The sequence below is a fragment of the Sinohyriopsis cumingii genome, chromosome 13 (genome assembly GCF_028554795.1).
Source record: "Sinohyriopsis cumingii isolate HCF-2022 chromosome 13, ASM2855479v2, whole genome shotgun sequence".
Taxonomy (NCBI): Eukaryota; Metazoa; Mollusca; class Bivalvia; order Unionida; family Unionidae; genus Sinohyriopsis; species Sinohyriopsis cumingii.
The window spans coordinates 15,362,647-15,384,517 of NC_142973.1; the positions used below are offsets into that span (position 1 = coordinate 15,362,647).

Below are 21,871 nucleotides of genomic sequence, written 5' to 3' on the forward strand. Positions count from 1 at the left end.
TGAGAGACATTTCTGAACAGCAGGGGGATAAGGAACAGTGTACCGAGCTGCACATTTTTGGCTTAAAATGAACAGCCTGACCTTTATAATTTCAGTCCTTAAACCATGGTTAAACCCATATTTTCCAAGGAAAAAGCAATGTCGCTGTCATCCTGCTTCTCATTTCATGTATTAATGCATGAATTGATGCATTTGTGTTTATTGTTCTGCATTTTTCAAAAACAATTGTAGATGGTGACTTCATACCCAATTATATTATTGATGGAATGGATTTTTGGCTCTTCTGCAGATAGAAGGACACAAGTATTACATTTCCAGATAGAAGGACTCAAGTATTATATTTCCAGATAGAAGGATACAAGTATTACATTTCCAGAAGTATCAGATTTAAAAATGCTTAGGTTTTGTTTGAAATGTTTTAAAAATAATATACAGTATATGAAGCATAACATTATTCTCAGGTGACACATATTTTCTAAGACCCTGGTTATATGTATTGTTTAAATGATTTTAGAAGTTAACTTTTTTCTGTACTCTAGAGCTACGGGGCTTGTTTCAAGAGGAAAGGATAATAAATGCTCGAGAAAAGCATAGGCTCAAGTTACCTGGCTGTACAATTCTAGACTTTACACACTGCAAGTTCTGGTCAAGAACTGACCATACCCTGTAGCTAGTCAGGAATGTACTTATTGCTGTTACTGTTGTTTTTTTTTTTCATTGATGGCTCATTTTTTAAAGCCAAAATTTTGTAGCAGAACTTTGCCCGATGCAACATCTTTTACGTCACCCACATAAGCATAGCGAGATATTGTAGTGACTTTTATGTTGGTGTCTTTCTTGGTAGCATCGTCATGAACAATCTTAAAGTTTTGCTTTAGTTTTTGAAAGTGAAAAACAGTGGGTATACTGACCGGCATATGAACACATTATGAGACTCCACATAACTTTGTCCATTGTTTTGAATATATGGTCAGTTTAGTACATAGGGTCCATAGGGAATTTGATAATATGGTTGTCATTTTGATGGTTTCCAGATTCTAAATAATTACTGAGAGAACATAACACTAGAATTTGGCATGGGGTAATGCATTGTTTCCTTCTCTGTATTCCAAGTTAAGTACCCAAAGTGAAACAAACATGAGATAATGTTCAGAAATGTTGGCATAATCTAGTATAATTGCTCTGTGATAAATGCCAAACTTGTGTGCTGCTGTTTCTATATTGATCAGAAGAAATTTGTTGTAGCAAACATCCACTTCCTGAATGCTTTTCTCTTTGGAAAAATAATAAGAGATATAATTTATGACTGTGAAGGCTTAATATCCAAGACCAGCTTAGGTGACCAAATCATATTAAACTCTGGCAGGCAGCAAATGAGAGAGCAAAAGTCTTAATGGTTTGAAGTATCTATTCTGACATGGAGCAATTAATGTCTGGTTATCAGTATCTATTGGCTTGTGTTTTGACTAAATGATTGAAGTTGAACATGAAACCAGTTCGGATCTGATCCATAGATATTTTAATGGTCAATGCAGACTGGTGGTCTGATCAGGCCCTTTTTCCTTAACCTACGTGCACACTAAAATTTGAACTTTAAATCATTACATTATGTCCTGCTTGTTTTATTTTCATAAAATTACTGTTCATATGTAATGAATCACAACTCACAAATCACGTATATCTATATAAGGATGTTAACTATTGGGTGTCAGACTTTTAGGTTGTTTTTTTTTAAACTCTCAAGTTGAGGATTTATGTGACCCAGGATTATTCTCAAAACCTTTAGAGTGTAAAATTCAAATTCACTTAAAGTCTGAAAATGTTGATCATCTGTAACTTTAATATGAATGAAGTTATATTCATAACTCAAATATTTTCTTAAATTAGGTCCCTCTCCTCAATTGATAATTTTTTAGGATGCTGATGTATTCCAAGTATCATGCCTGGTTTTTGTGTTTTGAGTTCTGTTTTCCAGAATTATATTAAAAGATCTTACAGATTTTCTTCTACATTCTCTCGCAGATTAGATAGCCCCATGCTGTAGTGTCAAGGATTATTACGGTATTTACTCGCTTATTAGACAAGTCCAACTGCAAACTGCACAAACCCAGATCTGCCATTGCATAATGTGGCAGCAGTTCTAGATCTGTGCAGTTTGTTAGGAGTAACCTGTTCAACAAACAACGTATACCCTGGTCTGCAGGTGCATTATGCTATTGCAGATCAGGATCTTAGGTGTTTGCAGTTTGACATGACTTATAAGCAAGTATAGATGGTAGTACAGTGTGTTAGTGACCTAGTACGGAATGATACTGAATCAGTAGGAAACTTACTATTAGTCCATACCAAGTTGTGTGTGTGTGTGATTTGGATTTTTAACATAGCTTTAAAAAAAAATTCTGTCATATTGCTACAGTATCTGCAGTGTGACAGTTTATAGTGATGTCTGGCACTGGGGCATCATGCTGCAGACATGTAGCACGATGTCCCACCCAGTCACGTTATCTTGACACCAGACCAACCAGTCCTAACACTAACCTCTTAATGCTGAGCGCCAAGCGAGGCAGCTGTTAGTACCATTTTTGTAAGTCTTTAGTATGCCTCGGCCGGGGATGGAACCCATGACCTCCCGCATCTGAGGCAGACACTCTAACCACCAGGCCACCGCAGTGGTCATACCAAGTTGACAAAGCATGCAATAAATTTAACCCACTGATGATCTGAATGATCTCGTTGCATGCATTTCCTTTCATTTTTAAATGGAAGCATGACTGAAAAACATTGGACGATTTAATTATCACACTTGTTCTTTTCCTACTGTCCCAGCATCATTGCCTTCCAAGTCTCCTAGTGACAAAATTTGACCACTAAATATACCACTAGTCAGAGGTTCTGGTAATTTCTCCAAAACCGCTGGTTTTAAATTCTTCAGTCTTGGATTTTGTCTTCTTCATGTATTAATCATCAGAGTATGTAGGTTAGGTGATGGTGGTATTATTATTATTATTATTATTATTATTATTATTATTATTAATTATTATTTATAACAGGAGGCACATTATCCATGTACTGGATTTGAGATTATGGCTCCAGTGTCACTTCTGTGGGTTATAACATTTAGTAAAAACTCTTTGGATTTTAGAATTTTAACAACTCAGCCTAATTTAGTTCATCCAGTTTTAATAAATTATATATAATGTTATCCCAAGTTTCCTCTTTCACTTGCATTTCGGTTTGAATTGGCAGAGTGTCTAATGATTTTTGGCTAGGCATGAAAAGCCAAAGTTGGCAAAATTCCAACCCAAAATCTCATCATAAACTTCTTGTAACTGACAACTTTTTCAAAACTAGGATAGAAGATGTATCATTATATATAAACCATTGGTCCAGTGCTTGCATTTTTTAGTATACTTGATCCTAAATGAAGACAGAGCCATTCTGACATTCAGTATGGCTATAATGGTCGCCATCATGAAAATCTTGTTATTGCTACTTCTTATGAATGATCTTCTTGACAAGAATCAAAATGGTCCTCAAAGAAAATGGTCCTCAAAGAAATTGGGGTCCTCAAAGAAAATGGTCCTCAAAGAAAATGGTCCCCATAGAAAAAAGTGCCCTTCATTCCGGCACTCAATGTGGCAACCAAGGTGACCATCTTGAAAGCATGTAACCACTTCTCCTCCTGAATGATTGGTTGTACTGACTAAGGGCATTTTCACAGATAGACTTCTTAGGATGTCTTGTTGGGTCCTAAATTAAAATGGTGCCCTTTGGATATTCATTATGGCTGCCATCCTGAAAATCTCTGTCACTTTTCTAACTGAATGGATGGTCATTGTGAAATGGATTTTTTTTTCGTTTAATACTTTTCATTATGTCTAGTTAATCATAAATGAAAAGAGTGCTGATCTAACATCCAGCATCTTAAAAATCTTGGTATCACTATTTCTTCTGAATTGACCTAGGCTCTTCACTGAAAGACTTTTTATGATGTCTTGTTGGTCCAAAATCAAATTGATCTTTATCTGACATCCATTATGGCCATCATGCTGGCCATTTTGTTACAAAAAAATTATTGCTACCTTTCCTGAATAATGTACATGGGGTTTTCACTAAACTTCTTACAATGTGTTGTTGGTCCCCTGTTAAGATCAGACCTACAGTATGGCTACCAAAGTAGCCATCTTGAAAATCATAATATAGCCACATTTCTTAAACGGAGCCATTCTAGACTTGGATTGTTCACTAAAAGTCTTCAGTGGTGACTGTCTTGAAAATCTTATCACTGCTCCACTTGAAGGGATAGTTTTATTGGGCCAAAAAAAGATGTGTGTTTCTCCTGTAGGTGGACTGTCCCAAGTTTTCATTGCCAACCCTGCCACTTTTTTCACCCCAGGGTAATTTTTTTTTGAATTTCCAAAATTGATTTGTGGATCTAACTGAGCTAGTTTAGCCCAGTACTTGAAATACTAAGTACATTGTATATACTAATCATAATGTTAAGAAAACATACCTACCCCTATTTTAAAACACCTACCTACCCCATTTTAAAACATACCTACTTACCCCATTTTAAAACATACCTACCTACCCCTATTTTAAAACATACCTACCTACCCCTATTTTAAAACATACCTACCTACCCCATTTTAAAACATACCTACCTACCCCATTTTAAAACATACCTACCTACCCCTATTTTAAAACATACCTACCTAACCCTATTTTAAAACATACCTACCTACCCCCATTTTAAAACATACCTACCTACCCCTATTTTAAAACCAGTGCAGTAGGAAATACACATTTTGTTTGGCCTTGACATATTTTTTTTTACTAAACACTTCCCACTATATAGTTTGTCCTAAATGAAAATGAAGTGAATGTGACCTGCCAAAATTTAAACAAAAACTTATATCAAATAATTCTCCAGAACAGATGGCCTTTCCATTATTTAAATTTTTTTAAAATATCTCAATATATAGTTACTTCTATGTTAAAGTGATTCTGATGTAACCTCCAAAATGACTACCTTGATGGCCATCCTGAAAATGTTGATATGACTTGCTACTTCTGCTAAATAAATAGTTGTATCAACATAGGGTTTTCACTAAAACAATAAGCAATATGTAGCTGGCTCAGAATGAAAATGCTATTTTATTGAAACTTTTCCTAGATGCATAACATGAATATGGTAATACTGCTCCCTGGGTCAAGGCAAAATGTAATACTCTGATTTGCAATGGAATAAAACTTTTTAACCACTGAAGATATTTTTACAAAGACTTAAGCTAATTATAGATTAAGTATGGTGGTGTGTCATGGACAAGAGACACACACCCTCCTTGAAGGTCAAGGTCAGAGTAAAGGAAGCTTTCATTCTCTACTTTGTATTCTTGCCCAGAGTATAACTATTGAAACTGTCACTGAAAGACAAACAAACTTTCCACACACAAACATAAGTTCTCCACCTTTACAGTTACCAAACTATATGGATATATTGCTGTTGGGGTTAAAGAAGAATACTGTAATTTTCAGGGTCAAATGTCAAGGTCACTGATTGAAAGCAGAAGAAAGGTGTCTTCAGAATAATTTGAATTCTCCATCATCAGTGGACAAGGTCACTCTCACGGAAAGAATAAAATGGTTTTCAAACAATAACATTATTTCTATATCACATACATGGGCCAGACTTTACGGATAGTGTCAACAAGTGGTTATTTAGAAGGCTATTGATTTTGTAGGCTAAAGGTCAAAGGTCAAGGTCACTCAAAGGGAATATTAATAGTTTCTGCATATCAACTCAAGATCTTCACTTCAGCAGTTACCAGACTATGGCTGCCTTGCACTTGAGGTTAAGGAAGAACCTTATCAGTTTCAGGATCAACAGGTAAAAGATCAAGGCCACTAACTGAAAGAGAAAACAAAGTTTATGTGGAATAACTCCAGTAAGGAAGAATCCTACTGATTTTGGAGTCAAAAGGTCAGCAGTCAAGGTTACCATCACTGAAATAATAGGAATAGTTTCCTCATATTGAAATTAGTTCTATGATACAAACCTTGACCCTTTTACTATTCTGGAGGCCATATTGATGATTCAGTTTTTATCAGATTTGGAATACATGCTTATAAATTTTAAGATCTTAAATGAGTTTGATAAAGAACAATATTAGATCACACAAAAGTTGTTGTTATGGGTTTAATGCCATTTTCCAGCACATGATAGGCTGGATGTACATTAGTCCCAGTATATCTGGTGAGGAAGAACCCAGGAAAACCCCAGGAAGAACCTCCAACTCCCAGGAAGCTACTGGCAAGTTTTCTCACCTGCCCATGTTGGCCAAAACTTGAACCCATGTGGACAGAGGTGAGGTGTCAGTCATATGCGAAGGTGAGTGCCATCAACCACTTGGCTCCTCCAAACAAAAGTTATAAGGTGATCTAAGTTATGATGTGATCTTGCATCTTATTGGCTGATCCTGTTACCACTCCAGAAGCCACATTTCTGATCTGATTTTGATCAAACTTAAAATAAGGGTTTATATCATGAAGGTCTCAGATAGGTTGATTAAAAGTGAGATACATGCATATTAACAAGATAATCTGGCATCTGATTGGTTGAGGTTGCTTCTACTTTTGTGCCATTTTTTAATCTGATTTTGGCCAGAGTGAAATTATGAGCTTGTATGATCAAGATCCTGGATAAGGTCAGAAAGTGATCAACACATATTAATAAGGAAATTATGCAACTGATAGGCTGACATTGTTACTACTTTGGAGGCCATATTCTGAGACATTTTAATCAGAATTGGAATATATGCTTATTTCATCAAGATTTTGGACAAGTTCAAAAAATGAGTGTGATGCACACATGCTAATAAGTATATCTTGCATCTGATTGGCTAATTTTGTTGCCACCCTAGAAGGCATAATTCTGATTCGATTTTGATCAACCTTGGAGTATGGGCTTATGCCTCCAAGATCTTGGACAAGTTCATTAATGAGCAACAGGCACACATATTAATGAGATTAAATTGCACCTAATTTTGGATGAATGATTAAGAGCAAGAGACAGATTTGTTATTTATGAATATCTTTTGAAGGAATTTTTGTCAGAATCTAGTAAACTAGGTACAATTGGGGAAATTGTTTACCCAAATTGTGTTTCATAATACCAGATGACCCTTCTTAATGAAATGGTCAGCTGTTAAAATTATGTCAGCACATGAGTGATATCAGCACCATTTGGGCCTCTTGTTTTATTTTGTCATACAAGTAGTTGTTGAAGAAAGAAACATTCTTTCAGGTTTTTTATGATAAATAGGTTTTAATTATTGTGTTTTAATTACTAATGAAATTCATAAATTCAATATAAATTGAGAGACTGATCATATAAATGTTGGGGTTTTCATCATCTGTGGTGACTTTTCCTGCCTTTTTAATGTAATTTTAATTAACACTTTGCAGTAAACATCATTGTTTATACTGGAAGGGTCAAAACACATCCTGTAATTTCGATATCAGCTATGCGACCATTGATTTATTTATTTATGATTATTGCATTATAAAAATATTGTCAGTAACTAATCATTTTGATAGATGCTGCATCAGGATGTAGATTGAAGCATTTAAATGAAATTATACAAGAATAGTCCTAAATTATAACATCAAACTTTGTTTTTCACAGTGATGCACTGTTAACTTCAGTGCTTGTACAGATAAATCATGTTTCCAGTAAATGTGTACAAATGCAATCTCTGTAGAACCAAGCACTGGACAAGATCATCGTGTTAGAATAGCGCCAATAGGAAAATGGTAATGCCTTTTATAATTATAATGAAAAAGTGTATAGTGGAAATAATAACTATGCCAATAAGAAGACCATTTTAAATAATCAGACTTTGGGCTCAAATATTGAAACAAGTAAAAATTTGCAAAGTATGATTAACAGACTAATAGTTACAATTTCTTTGTGAACAAGAAATGCATGTCTGAACAGATAATAAAAATAAAATAATACAAATCAAATGAAGGCATGCATGTTTGCAATTTTCATTCAAATTTTGTATTTAGTTTTAAAAAAATGTAAATTATGAAATATTAATGAATACAATAATCTTCTAACATCTGCAGTATCTAAACATGTTTTATAGGTAAGTGTTTGGTAATAGCTATTATTATTTGGCTGTTAGCACCCAGGCTGTCTATAAATCTTATTGCTAATTGTACAATTTGCTTGTATAATGAAACAGACTTGATAAATCTGTGTATGGCCTTCATTCAATCTCCCAAGTAAGCTGGATAATACTGTTATATTGCATATGGACACTTTGGGCCAAATTAGCAACAAAATGTGTAAATTAACTGCAGTCATTTACAAACCCTGGTTTATATACCATATGTACTCACTTATAAGACAAGTCCAACTGCAGACTGCAAACACCAAGCTCTGACATTGCATAATGCACTGGCAAATCTGGGTCTGTACAGTTTGTTTGGAGTAATCAGCAGAACAAACAATATAGACCCTGACCTGTAGGCACATTATGCTGCTTCAGATCAGGATCTTTGTTGTTTGTAGTTGACGCAACTTTTAGGCAAGTGTATACAGTAATACACATTTAAAGAATGCCTGTAGAATCAGGAAACTATACAAATTATGTATGGTTTTTATTTGAAATCAAGAAGTGATGCAAACTATGAATAATAAGTAAGCCTTATGAGATACAAGGTGCCACTAATGCCCTGATGATAACACACTGAGATACAAGGTACCACTAACGCCATGATGATAACACACTGAGATACAAGATGCCACTAATGCCCTGATGATAACACACTGAGTTACAAGGTACCACTAATGCCATGATGATAACACACTGAGATACAAGGTACCACTAATGCCCTGATGATAACACACTGAGATACAAGGTGCCACTAATGCCCTGATGATAACACACTGAGATACAAGATGCCACTAATGCCCTGATGATAACACACTGAGATACAAGGTGCCACTAATGCCCTAATGATAACACACTGAGATACAAGGTACCACTAATGCCCTGATGATAACACACTGAGATACAAGGTGCCACTAATGCCCTGATGATAACACACTGAGATACAAGGTGCCACTGATGCCTTGATGATAACACACTGAGATACAAGGTACCACTAATGCCCTGATGATAACACACTGAGATACAAGATGCCACTAATGCCCTGATGATAACACACTGAGATACAAGGTGCCACTAATGCCCTGATGATAACACACTGAGATACAAGGTGCCACTAATGCCCTGATGATAACACACTGAGGTACAAGGTGCCACTAGTGCCCTGATGATAACACACTGAGATACAAGGGGCCACTAATGCCCTGATGATAACACACTGAGATACAAGGGGCCACTAATGCCCTGATGATAACACACTGAGATACGAGGTACCACTAATGCCCTGATGATAACACACTGAGATACAAGGTGCCACTAATGCCCTGATGATAACACACTGAGATACAAGGGGCCACTAATGCCCTGATGATAACACACTGAGATACAATGCCCTGATGATAACACACTGAGATACAAGGTGTCACTAATGCCATTATGATGACACACTGAGATATAGGGTGTCACTAATGCCCTGATGATAACACACTTATAATTATTTGGATTTTCCATTGTGTTTACCCAGAAAAATGTTGTCAGTTTAAATTTGTCATGAAACAAATGGAGTGTCTGAATCTTCAGTGAATTAGATTGATTTTGATTTCTACTTTTTAACATTGCAGTGTTGTGTTACTAGTTACAAACTAGTTAGATACTTTAGAATACAAAAACGAATAGAGAATCAAAAGAAATCAAAATATATACCATGTACAGTTTACTTTGCAGATAGTAAGATGCTAAATAAAGGGTGTCCAATTAAGGCACATCTCCACTATTTCATGTGTGATATCAGTCAGCTTTGACATAATGTCACAAGAAGTCATTCATCTGTGCTTATCTTGTTCTTTTCCTGTTTCATATTATTATTATTATTATTATTATTATTATTATTATTATTATTAATATGTTGTTATTATTAATATTAGTAGTAGTAGTATTAAATATGCAAAATTTAGGAATGATTGACTTTTACGACAACAGTGATTAACATTATACATGACACTTAACAGATGTGTTGCAATGCAACATGCAAATGTTCTTAGCTTTAATTAACAAAGAAAAATCTACAACATTGCATTGTTGTCCATTTTTATATGTAGAAGCAGTTATTGTTGTCCAAACTAATTTACAGTTTTGTTACTAGTTGCACTTTGTTACTTTGCTAAAATGTTTAGATTGGAGATATTATTCTTATTTCATGACAAAAGTACTGTTTATGAACATTTTAAATCTCTATATTGACACTCATTATCACAAGAGAACAATGGTGGCTTAGGTGTTAGCATGCTGGACTCGTGACTAAAAGGTTGTGGGTTTGAATTCAATCATCAGACCTTCCTTGGTCTGCTGCCATGGTGTATCCTTATGCAACACATTTTACTCTAGTTGCCTTGGCACTCAATAGCACACTTTTGTTGCTATACTGTCAAGCAACAAATGAAACCCAATAATTAGGGGCAGCATAAACCAAAGTGTCATTCAAGCTGTGTTCCATACAATAAAAATTTAATTCTCAAAGTCCATTAGCCAAGAAAGTTTACATAAAAGTCAATTGTACTTGAATTGGTTTATTAAATGTCAGATATGGGTAGAAAGGAAACAACACAAAGCTTACAATTATATCATTATTTTCCTTTTTAAAACAAATATTTGACAAAATTAAGCACACAAATATCACTGAAAATATCAATATGTGTTAGACTGGTATTTTGTTTATTCCATACTGACAACACATACACACATTCATAAAATTTTAAATCAGTCTCTTTATACTGCTGATTATTATACAATGCAGTCAATAGTTATGGATCCCATACACCACATTTTCATGAAATAGAGCTGTATTATTTTTACCAAGCTATTAGCAATATTTTGCCATATCACACTTTGATATTTGTCATACATTGCAATATATCAAATTTTTATATTTGTCATATAATTGCAACATATCAAGTTCCAATTTCCAGTATTGGTGTCAACTTCAACATTCTGCATTAAAGCTCTGCATGAAAGTTATATCTTAGCTCATTTTGCACACACTGAATTCCATTGAACCTTTATGTCAAAGATTGCGTCTGCATCATTGACATTTTGTGTTTACAATCAGATTTTTATTGGAGTCTGCCAAGGAGTGTACATCACAGTTTTTTTTACAGGTGAGATATGAACCCTTGTTTTGTATTCTGCTTTTTCTTTTGTACTTTCCGTTATCTAGGCTCTTATAGTCTGGTATATGAATTTGTAATTAGACCCAAATGATGGCTGTGGCTGGGTCCAGGAATGACTTTAACCATGTTTGATCTGACAGTTTTAAGTAAGATTTAAGTTCAGCAAATCATGAGATTTTGGCAGCTTGGTATTTAGCATACTTGACTTATGGCCAGAAGGTTGCTGGTTTGAATCCGGCCCAAACCATGGTGTGTCTCTGCATGGGCAAGACACTTTACTTTGGTAGGCCTCAGACCACAGTTATTTTTCTTTTAGGTTTAACCATCCATTATCTTTCTGCAAGTGATAGAACTCTACAACATTCAGCACACACTAAGTAACTTCAGTGCATCAGCATCATGAAAGTTTGATCAAGGGCTGACTGCCAGAATTTGTGTATTAATACAGTGAACACACTGACTCAAGTAACAAGAAGGCTGCTGAATGACATACAGTTATGTGACACTTTACATCTCATTGGGTTTATTGCCAAAAATGCAATTCTAACAATCGGTACAGTTTTGTTAACTTTTGAAATCATCCCTCATAACATTTAAAAATAAATCAACAGTGGAACACACCATCAAACATAGTACTATATTTTTCAGAATATCTATTGGATTTTTGTCAACTTCAAGGGGAGCTAATTGTGGTCAGATGCCAGTATACTATAACCTTTCATGTGTTGATGTGCCATTAAATATCAATCATAAATTAATCAATAAGACCAGATTTAAATTCTGAGCTTAATTACCATTGTTTATTAATCAAGAGTAATCACAAGACAGGAGTAGCAAGAATTTGGCATCAGACTGTACCTAATCCTCTATTTCATTTTCAAAACGTTTTGACCCTGGGGCCCACTTCCAGGTATTCTAGGTATGGCTTATATATACCTGAAGCAAGCCCGTGACCCACAAGTGGGTGATAACCCATACGTATACTTTAATTAATACATGCAGTAAAGTTGGCATGGAATGACTGTTCCAGAACAACTTTATTTAATTTAATCATGTGAATAATTCATTGATTATAATAAGCAACATGGTTTGAAAAATATTCTAAGGTCTCCATACCTACAGTACATCATGTTTTTTTCTGTTTTATCATTGGTGCTAGTGTTGGAGTGTTTAATACCTATCTGCCAGTGATAGGTCCTTTTTTTGGAGTGTCAAAAGAATTGCTGTTTTGACAGATATATGAAGATTTACCTCCAAAGAAAAGGCAGTGTGTTTTACTCAACAGGCAGGTTGGATCAAGCAACTCATGTGGCAGATCACCTGCTAGTATTAGGCTTAGGTCTACCATTTCAATTGATTGGTTGGTTTTTAACAGCACATTTAACAGATTATCAGTTCGGCAGGTCATAGACCAGAAGAACCTAATGGGATGACCTTTTGTCTGTTGCCTTTTGTCTGACATCAGGTCATCCATAACCACAAGTTTGCTGTTGCTATTCTTCTTAAACTTCTTGAAGGATTTAATTGTCATACATTCATCTTAAGGCCTAGTTGGTCCAAAATTAACTGTGCTGCTCAGACATCCAATATGTCCACCACAGCAGACATCTTGAACTATTTATTACTACTTTTCATGAATGGATGATCATATGTTTAGTTGGTTCTAAATTAAAATGGTGCTGATCTGACATCCAGTATTGCTGTCATGGCAGCCATGTTAAAAATTTTGTTACAGCTACTCCACATAAATGGACATTCATATCAACATGGGGTTTAAACCGCTCCGGTGGCCTAGTGGTTAGAGTGTCCACCTCGGATTCAGGAGGTCATGGGTTTGATCCCCAGCCGAGTCATACCAAAGACTTAAAAAATGGTACTAACAGCTGCCTCGCTTGGCACTCAGCATTAAGAGGTTAGTGTTAGGACTGGTCGGCCTGGTGTCAGGATACTGTGACTGGGTGGGACATCATGCTACATGTCTGCGGCATGATGCCCCAGTGCTAGACATCACTATAAACTGCCACACTGCAGACATCATAGCAGTATGACTGAAAAATTGTTAAAGCTACGTTAAAAATCAAAATCACACACACACTCAACATGTGGTTCTCATGAAATGGCTTCTTACAATATCTAGTTGGTCGTAAATGAAAATGGTGCTGATCTGACATTCAATATTGCTGTCATGGCAGCCATGTTGATCAGATTTTCACCAAAGGCTTCTTAATGACATTTTGTTAACTGACACAACGAACTTGTTGAAAATCTTTTCACTAATTCCCATAGATGATTCATGGTACTAATTCAACTGCCTTAGTAAACCTATGGAAACATCTTGATATTAAAATTTCAGTAACTTGAGATTTCTGAATGCTCATGATCAAACCAATATGTATCAGGATAGACATATCCTTGATACAAGCTTCATGTCTCAGTATAGACATGTCCTTGATACAAAGTTCATATCTCATTATAGACATCCTTGATGCCAACTTCATATCTTGGCATAAACATCCCTGATGCAAGCTTCATGTCTCAGTATAAGTATATTCTTGGTGCAAGCTTCATATCTCCGTATTGACATGTCCTTGATGCAAGCTTTTGTCTCAGTATTGGCATATCCTTGATACAAATTTACGTCTCATTATAGACATATCCTTGATACATTAGCTTATGTCTTAGTATAGACATATCCTTGATACATGCTTATCTTTCAAGAAAACCATGAGGTATGGAATTTTAGGGATCTACTATTCATATACTTGAAGGATGTTAAGTATGGACTTTTGCAAACTCAAGTCACTAAAAGGACTGAAATTCCATATATAAACAGGGTTTCCATGGATCCTAGAATCCTGAAAAAGTTTTGGAATTTAAAAAATAAATTCCAAGGACCTTGAAAAATTGTGGAATTTCTCAAAACCTTGCACAGTTTTTGAAATAGCATTGATTTCTGAAAATATAGTTCAAGTAATTGAAGACTGCTAATTTCATAGAACGCCAAACACCAATTAAAAAAACTCGTTTTGAACACAACATAATTAAACTCATTTCATAAAACAAGATTATGTTCCCCTAACAGCAGATCTCACATGATTTCTGTTAAAATTGATTTCAAAATTGATATGGCCTGCCATGCTGCTTCAAGTAGTTACAGTTGATGATGTGACACAATGTAGTTATTTTCTTGTGGTTCCCTTATTAGTTATTTTTTGTTGTTATATGTCTTTCTTTATATTAATTTACTTGATAATGTAAAATATTGGGGTCCTTGAGTTTTGTGAAATGGACCTGGAAAGGTCATGGAATTTGTTTTTGTTGAGTTTGAGGGACCCTGTAAATTATTGTCTCAATTTTTTTAAAGTTATTACACGGGTAAACTCTAAAAAGATTTCTTTTGCTTCCATTACCAACCATCCCTGACCAGCAAGACACATATATACTCTATTTTATGTTCACTCATTTCTAGACTGGTTCCCATTTTTCCATATCATTAGTACCATGCATTCTGAATGGGTAGTCATATTGGCATTAGTTTTCTACCAAAAGTCTTCTAATAGTATCAAGTTTATTTTTAAAAAAGTTTTTGCATCCAGTATGGCAGCCACAGCAGCTAATTTGATCATCATCTTCTTGCTTAAGAACATCAGAGATGGTTTTAAGTATCATTCCCATGGATGAATTGTCAAGTTAGCTGACCTATGTTTACCAGGGTAGGCATCAAACTTGCAACCCATGGATTATGAGTTCAGCTGAGTTATGAATGAGTCTGTTTTTTTAAGAGCACAAGTATGTTTAACTCATTAACCCCTGGAAGTTTTTGTCATTTTTGCCCAAAATGCGAGTAGGAAATACATTTTGAGGGCTATTTCTGAATACATCCTAATACATCTATTTCCTAGAGGTTTCCCATTGGTCTAATGCTAGTTATAAACATAGTTTTTCATTAGTTATTTCACTCACGCTTCCAAATGCCACCTTATCCTACTTTTTGCAAAGGTTCACCAGTCTGTGTGCAGTTCAGACTGGTCTGCCTTAGATCTGAGGCCAAAAAGTCTAAGATCCGGACACAAAATTGGATTCTGACCACAGGCGAATTTTGGGTGAGAAAAAAAATGGGTCCAAAAAATTAGGTTTTTCCCTCTGTATTTTGTAATGCAACTAGAAGTCCAAATTATTTGGTATCATTATAGAGCTACATCTGTCTACCTTTTTATAATACCGACCACTTTAGGCTACTATCTCCTGCCATGTAAACACAGTGCCAAGGGTTAATGAGTTAAAAATTATTTATGAAAGACCAGAAATAAACTGAATGTATATTTTATTGATTCCAATCTTGAACACAAACACCGATTTGATTTTTGTCAAATTTAGTGAATTTTAACACATAATTTCTTCATCCTTATAACTGATTATATTGTTCAGGTAACTTTTGCTCATAAATGAAAATTCTAATATGATTTTCTTAAGATACGTATTTCATCCCAGCTGTGTTAGGTTTGGGGACTGTTTTAACTTTGCAGATTGTTTTCTTTAATACCATTTAACTAAATTTTACCTATATCTTTATTTCTCCATCAACACATGTAATGTTCTTTATTCATCTAAATTATTATCAAATTTACCATCTACTCATTTAAAAAGGTTCAAGGTCCGTCTTGATTTTTTGTACTCTGGAGGTTCCCATAAATTGTGTGTAAACCAGGCAGCTTGGTTCATCAGACTTGCCTTCACTTTGCCAGTAGCCAATCTCTGCACCCCCTAGACCCCCAGCTCCCAACCCTATCATTTATTTCATCACCTCCATCAGTGTCTAAGTCTCAATCATCATATGCTATCAAACTGAAAAATCATTTCTGCAGTTCTCTCCAAGATTTATTCTTATTGGTGACAGTTAATCTTTTAGGTTCTATCAATAAGAGTCTGGAACCAGGATTGAGCTGATAAGAGTGAGATTGGTTTGTATTTAGATCAGGGGGACTAAATTGAGTTAATTCAGGCATTAAGTGTAATTTCGGCAAATTTTGGGCTTTCAAACAATTTAGTGGCAAAAACAGAAAATTGCATTTTCTTGATGTAATCAGGACTATCAACGGCAGGATGTTACCCAGAATTAATGTGCAGAATTTTTTCTTGGTTTACTGATAAATGTATTGTGTTGCCCTTCCAATTATTCTGGGAATATTTTAAGAAGATGGATTCTGTTGAGGAGCAGAGAGCATGTCAATTCCTGAAATAATGGTCTAGACACAGTAGAAAACCGACCACAACCAAAATATCACTGATAGATTATACAGGTATAGAGATTCATTGCTTTTCCTAATGAATTCTCACAAGTGTGACATATGATTATTCCAAGGGTCAGTAATGCTTAGAAATTTATATGTATGCTTATGGATGCTTCTGATGGTATTACATCTTTGTTGGTACAATAGACCATAACTGGCATATCTGATACTTTGACATATTGTTGGGAATCTAATACATTTTCATAATCGATTAATTATCAGTATATGGTATATGAAGTGTGATGGATGAATAATCGTTTAATTTTTTAACATAATGTCTTTCCAATTTTTTTTTCTTTTTCAAATAGCCTAAAGTCTGAAACATTGGCGATGGTACAGAACTGAAGATTGAGCTTATGACCAAAATCAGTAAAAAGTAATTCATTAATTGTTCATTAGAAGTGACTTAGTTCAATTCACCAATTAATTAATTGCAAAAACACACAAATGTTAGATTTGATTCTCAATTTCTTTTTACCTCATCTTACTGTAAGACAAACCCAGTTTATGGAATGTTTCTGCATCCATTGTGTATTGTCAATCAGCAGTTGTTAATATTGCCCTCCGATTGGTCCTGCTTGTTGCAGTCTGCAGGTATTATATCTGATATAGTTTTGATCAGTATTGAAATATATTTTTATTTCATAAAGATCTCAAATGAGTTAAGTAACAACATTAATTCTTGACCCATTGCTGGGCCCTGGGTGGCTAAGTGGTCTAAAGTGCTTGCCTTTAATGATCACTGCCTTTTCACATGTGTCAGCATGGGCTTTTGAGTATAGGGCTTGGCCAGTGTGGGTATGTTAAAAAAGCTTGCCAGTAGCTTACTTTGGATTTCCCTGATTCTTACTCCACTGAATATAATGGCTGCCATGTATAGCCTATCATGCACTGGAAAATGGTATTAAACCCAAAACAACAACATAACCTGTTGCAATTGTATATCTTACTCTTTTCAGATAGAAAATGCCCATGACCATATGAAGAGAATTCATCCTCTGATAGGTCACTTTCTGAAAGGTCAAATATCTTATCCATTTCCCTGGCCAATACACACTAGCCCACATTACATTGGTTAAGTTACTCTTTAATTGTATAGTGAAATTCTTGTTTGATTAATTATTATTCCATTATTCATTAGCTCTCTCTCTTATTGACACTGTTTGGTTATAATTTTTTTGTAACCTTTCATTTAGATTACCCACCATCCACCCCACCCCCCAGATGTCAGGTTAATATTTATTGTGAATGAAAATTATTTTATTCCTTTTCCTAGCTCAAGTTGGTATTTAGTTATCCCATTCATTGCTAATTAGCCATTCCTTGCTAATTAGCCCATTCATTGCTAATTTTGTATGAAGTACCATCTTGCTTGTGGTTTTTTATTGTTATACAGTAACAAATCATACTCCATTTAATCTGACTTTAGCTATTTTTACTTTCCTAAAGAAGGTCACACACCAGTCCTTACTTCAACTATGTCAAAATAAGTCTTTATTATTGTTACTTTATTATTATCTTACAAAGCTGGTTTTTACCTAATTATCATCTCCTTTTACTCAGAATAATTCTTGCTGATGTCATTGTCATTATAATATCAGTATTGTCATTTTGTGGTTGTTTTAATTCCTTTAATCCAGTACTCAGGTAAGTATCACTGACTTTATTGTAATTAAAACATCAGTTTTGTGGTTATTTTAATTTAGGCATGGCCACCTGCAACCCAGCCGATCATATTATGCGGCCCATTGACATGTAGGCAATCCTTTTGAAAATGTACATTTTAATTAATATGCATAATTACTGATAAGGAACTGTTCTTGATCATCCAGCCTCTAATCTGAAGCATAATATCTGCTTTGACCCCTAGCAAAAAAATGTTGGACACCCTGTCTTAATTCATTTAATAAATACAACACCTGGGCAGGTATGAACTTTAAATTGCATTGACATAGTTCAACACAAATGCTTCAGCCTAATATTCCAGGCTTTCACTCTTGCAGCAATACATCAGCTGAAGGAGGGGGTAGTGTGTGCACACAAAAGTTTTTATGGATACCCCCCCCCCCTTCCTAGCTTGTACAAATTGTGAAAGGAGATATATGGCTGTCCTTCTTGGAGTCTCAGGCCAGGTAAGGTCTGGGATATTATTAAAAATAGGCAAACCTACAAAGGGAGGAAGAAAGGGCCTTCTCTTCATGCTTTGAATTTTCTAGAGTTTTTCTTGTCACCAAATCCCTTGGGTCTCAATGTAAGATTGGAAAAGTATACCCATGTGGCTCCTCCCAAAAGAAGAAATCAGAAGGCAGAGCAGCATCCTCTTCAGTCTTATAGAACAGAGAGTTACATCCCCCTTCACCCATTAGGCAGTAGCAGTGCCCTTTTCTGGCCCACAGCTAGGTTATGGTTTAGGGTAAGCCACCCACCCTACCCACCAACCCCTTCAGTCAGTGTTGCAATACATTGGTCAACATCACCATTTTACAAAGCAGGGTCAAAAATGAGGAAGGGGATAAACACCCCAGATGTGTTGAGAGATGTACTCACACACCTCCTAAGTCTGATACTTAACAGACAGTCCCTTAGCTCCACATGAGGAGGCCCCTCTAACCCCCAAATGCCCAACAGTGACAACAGAGAGAGACACTGGGTCACAAAGTTTTGCCTCTGAGGAGTGACAGCAGGACTAGGATGTCCTGTTCATCCTTTGAGTTTGAAGTGGAATCATCCAGAACAGCCACAGGGTCCATCCATGAAGATCTTTAAAGTCACACAGTTCAAGCAAAACTCCAATCTAGAGCACAACTCTCAGCCATCCGGACCTAGAATGGTGCACCACAAAGACCCAGGAAGGAATTTTTCTGGCCCTTCCCCCTTTCCTAAGGAAGAGGGTGGGGCAGACCTTTTGTAATGTATCAATCTATTGCAGTATGTTCCTCTTCAGTCAGTTCCTTTAGGTCTAGGCTAAATTTTTTTAGGTATCACAAATGATGTGTGGATCCTCTTTGTAAAGAAATGATACCTACTTCAAGATCTTCCTCCTCTACTAAGGTCCCTCATTTTGTTCCGCCAGTTGAATCTGGTTTGATTAAATGAAGAGGAACAATCTCTTCTCCCTAAGGGTGTAGTAAAGAGAGATGTTCAATGACCAGTCTCCTGCTTTCTACTCCCAGATTTTCCTCAAACCAAAAAAGGGAGAACATGTCAGCTAATTATGACCTTTCCTCCTTAAACAGGTTTTGTCAGAAGAACCTTTCAAAATGGAGACCATAGCCTGAGTCAGGAATTCCAATAGACCCAATGACTAGGTGGTTTCCATCAACATTCAGGATATGTACCTTCACATTCCTATCTTTCCTCCTCACAAGAAGTACCTCCACTTTTGCTTGGATGGGGACTTCTTCGAATTTCACACTCAGCACTCTGCTATTTGGACTAGCGTCTGCAACAGGGTCATAAGAGTAGTCACTGTCCACATAAGGTCACTTTGGATCACTGTCCTCCAATATTATGATGATTGGTTGATGCACAATGGCTAGCTAGATTAGATCTGTTTTGCTGTTGATCCATAGTGCCCAGGCTTTGGTCTTTTACCCAATCTAGAGAAATCGGAACTTACTCCATTTCAAGATTTCATCTACAAGTTGATGAATTTCCTCACAAATGACTGACTAATCCATCTTGGTCCAAAAGGACAGAATAGACAAGATTCGGACTCTGTTGGAGGCACCGAGTGCAAAGACCACATTGTCAGCTTGTCTTTTTATATATCTTCTGTTGACCTTGAACTCTGCATGGAATCTGGTTACCCTAGACAGATTGCACTTGTGCCCTCACCAATTTGTCCTTGTGATTGATCATGAAGCTTTAATGGTATAGATGTATAGTATCTAATGGAACATCCACTCAATCATGCTAGAAAGTGCTAATTAAAAACTGCAGTCAAAAAATGTAACAGCGAAAATTACCCAAATATTTACGAAGATAAACCCATGCATATAATCATATAGTCCTAAAAGATGAAAGATAAAGATGTTAAAATTCTATAAAAGGTATGCAAAAAAAGCTACTTGTTTAAAAAATCAAATCCTAATACTAGACATGGTCAAAATTATGATTCCCAATAGTTCTACAGAATAAATTACCTCAACAGTTATACATTTTGTCCTTTTCAGCTTCCATGCAGATTTCCCAGGAGGCTGTAGGCTCGGAAATGTCGGGTGGGAGACAGGAATGTTCAGGGTGTAAGAAGTCCATAACAGACCGGTACCTGCTTAAAGCTCTTGATCAGTACTGGCATGAAGACTGCCTGAAGTGTTCCTGTTGTGACTGTCGCCTTGGTGAGGTTGGATCCACACTTTTTTCTAAGGCCAATCTACTCCTATGTCGCAGAGACTATCTCAGGTATCCATATCACAGTGTTAGCATGAATGAGCTTATCTGCAATGTCAGATAACGAGACATTGGTATTGCCTTTTCCAAAAGCAGCAATCATGGACAAGTCAGATTTAGGAGAAAGGCAAAAGATATAGTACAGTTAAGACTAAATTTAACATCCTTTTGCACTACTTGTTCACAGTGTTTAAACTAGGCATGCATTATTTGTAAATAATAAAAATTTGAATAGTTGTGTGCCAGGTAGTTCACTTTGAAGTGCGCTGCAGTTTACTTTCCAGGTACATCGCTTTAATTATAATAATATGTGTTTGTGTGTAATTGCATGCTACACTTTGGATGAATCCAAAAATTGTAATTGACTATTTTATTTATTTATTTATATATTTTTGCTGCCACTCTAGAGATACTTTTATTAGGATTTTTATTAAACTTGATAAACAGGCCTTTGTTCTTGTGATCTTTGTTTACTGTCATTATGAGTGAAGTTCACACATACTTGTGACCTTGCATCTGACTGGCTGAGCTTGTCATTACAGGCAAGTATGTGTCTGAACCAAGTGAAAAAAGCTTGTTAAATAGTCACCAAGATCCAGAATTTTAGTTGTAAAATATAATTGGTTTCAGGCAGATCTTGAACCCCTAATCGACTTGTCAGAACACCCATATTACCACTTTTGTAGTGACTGCATGCCCCCCCCCCCCCCAATAGGGACTAGCACATTGGAACTAAGATAAATGACTGCCACCCCTCCTTACTTGTCACCACCTAGTTTGTTATCTTCATAATAATGTAAGGTTGACTATTGAACACCCCAGCCAATCATCAGTCTCATAA

General features: G+C 35.8%; 1 protein-coding gene across 2 annotated transcripts in view; it reads left to right on the forward strand.

The window, feature by feature from the left end:
• The window catches only part of LOC149784979 (LIM domain only protein 3-like), a 217,417-nt gene that overhangs the window by 166,223 nt on the left and 29,323 nt on the right, over nucleotides 1-21,871 (forward strand). For both annotated transcript variants that reach the window (XM_089978647.1, XM_089978648.1), the window contains exon 4: nucleotides 20,814-21,042. In XM_089978647.1, coding sequence (XP_089834773.1) covers nucleotides 20,814-21,042 — 229 coding nt within the window. The remainder of the gene's footprint in view (nucleotides 1-20,813; nucleotides 21,043-21,871) is intronic.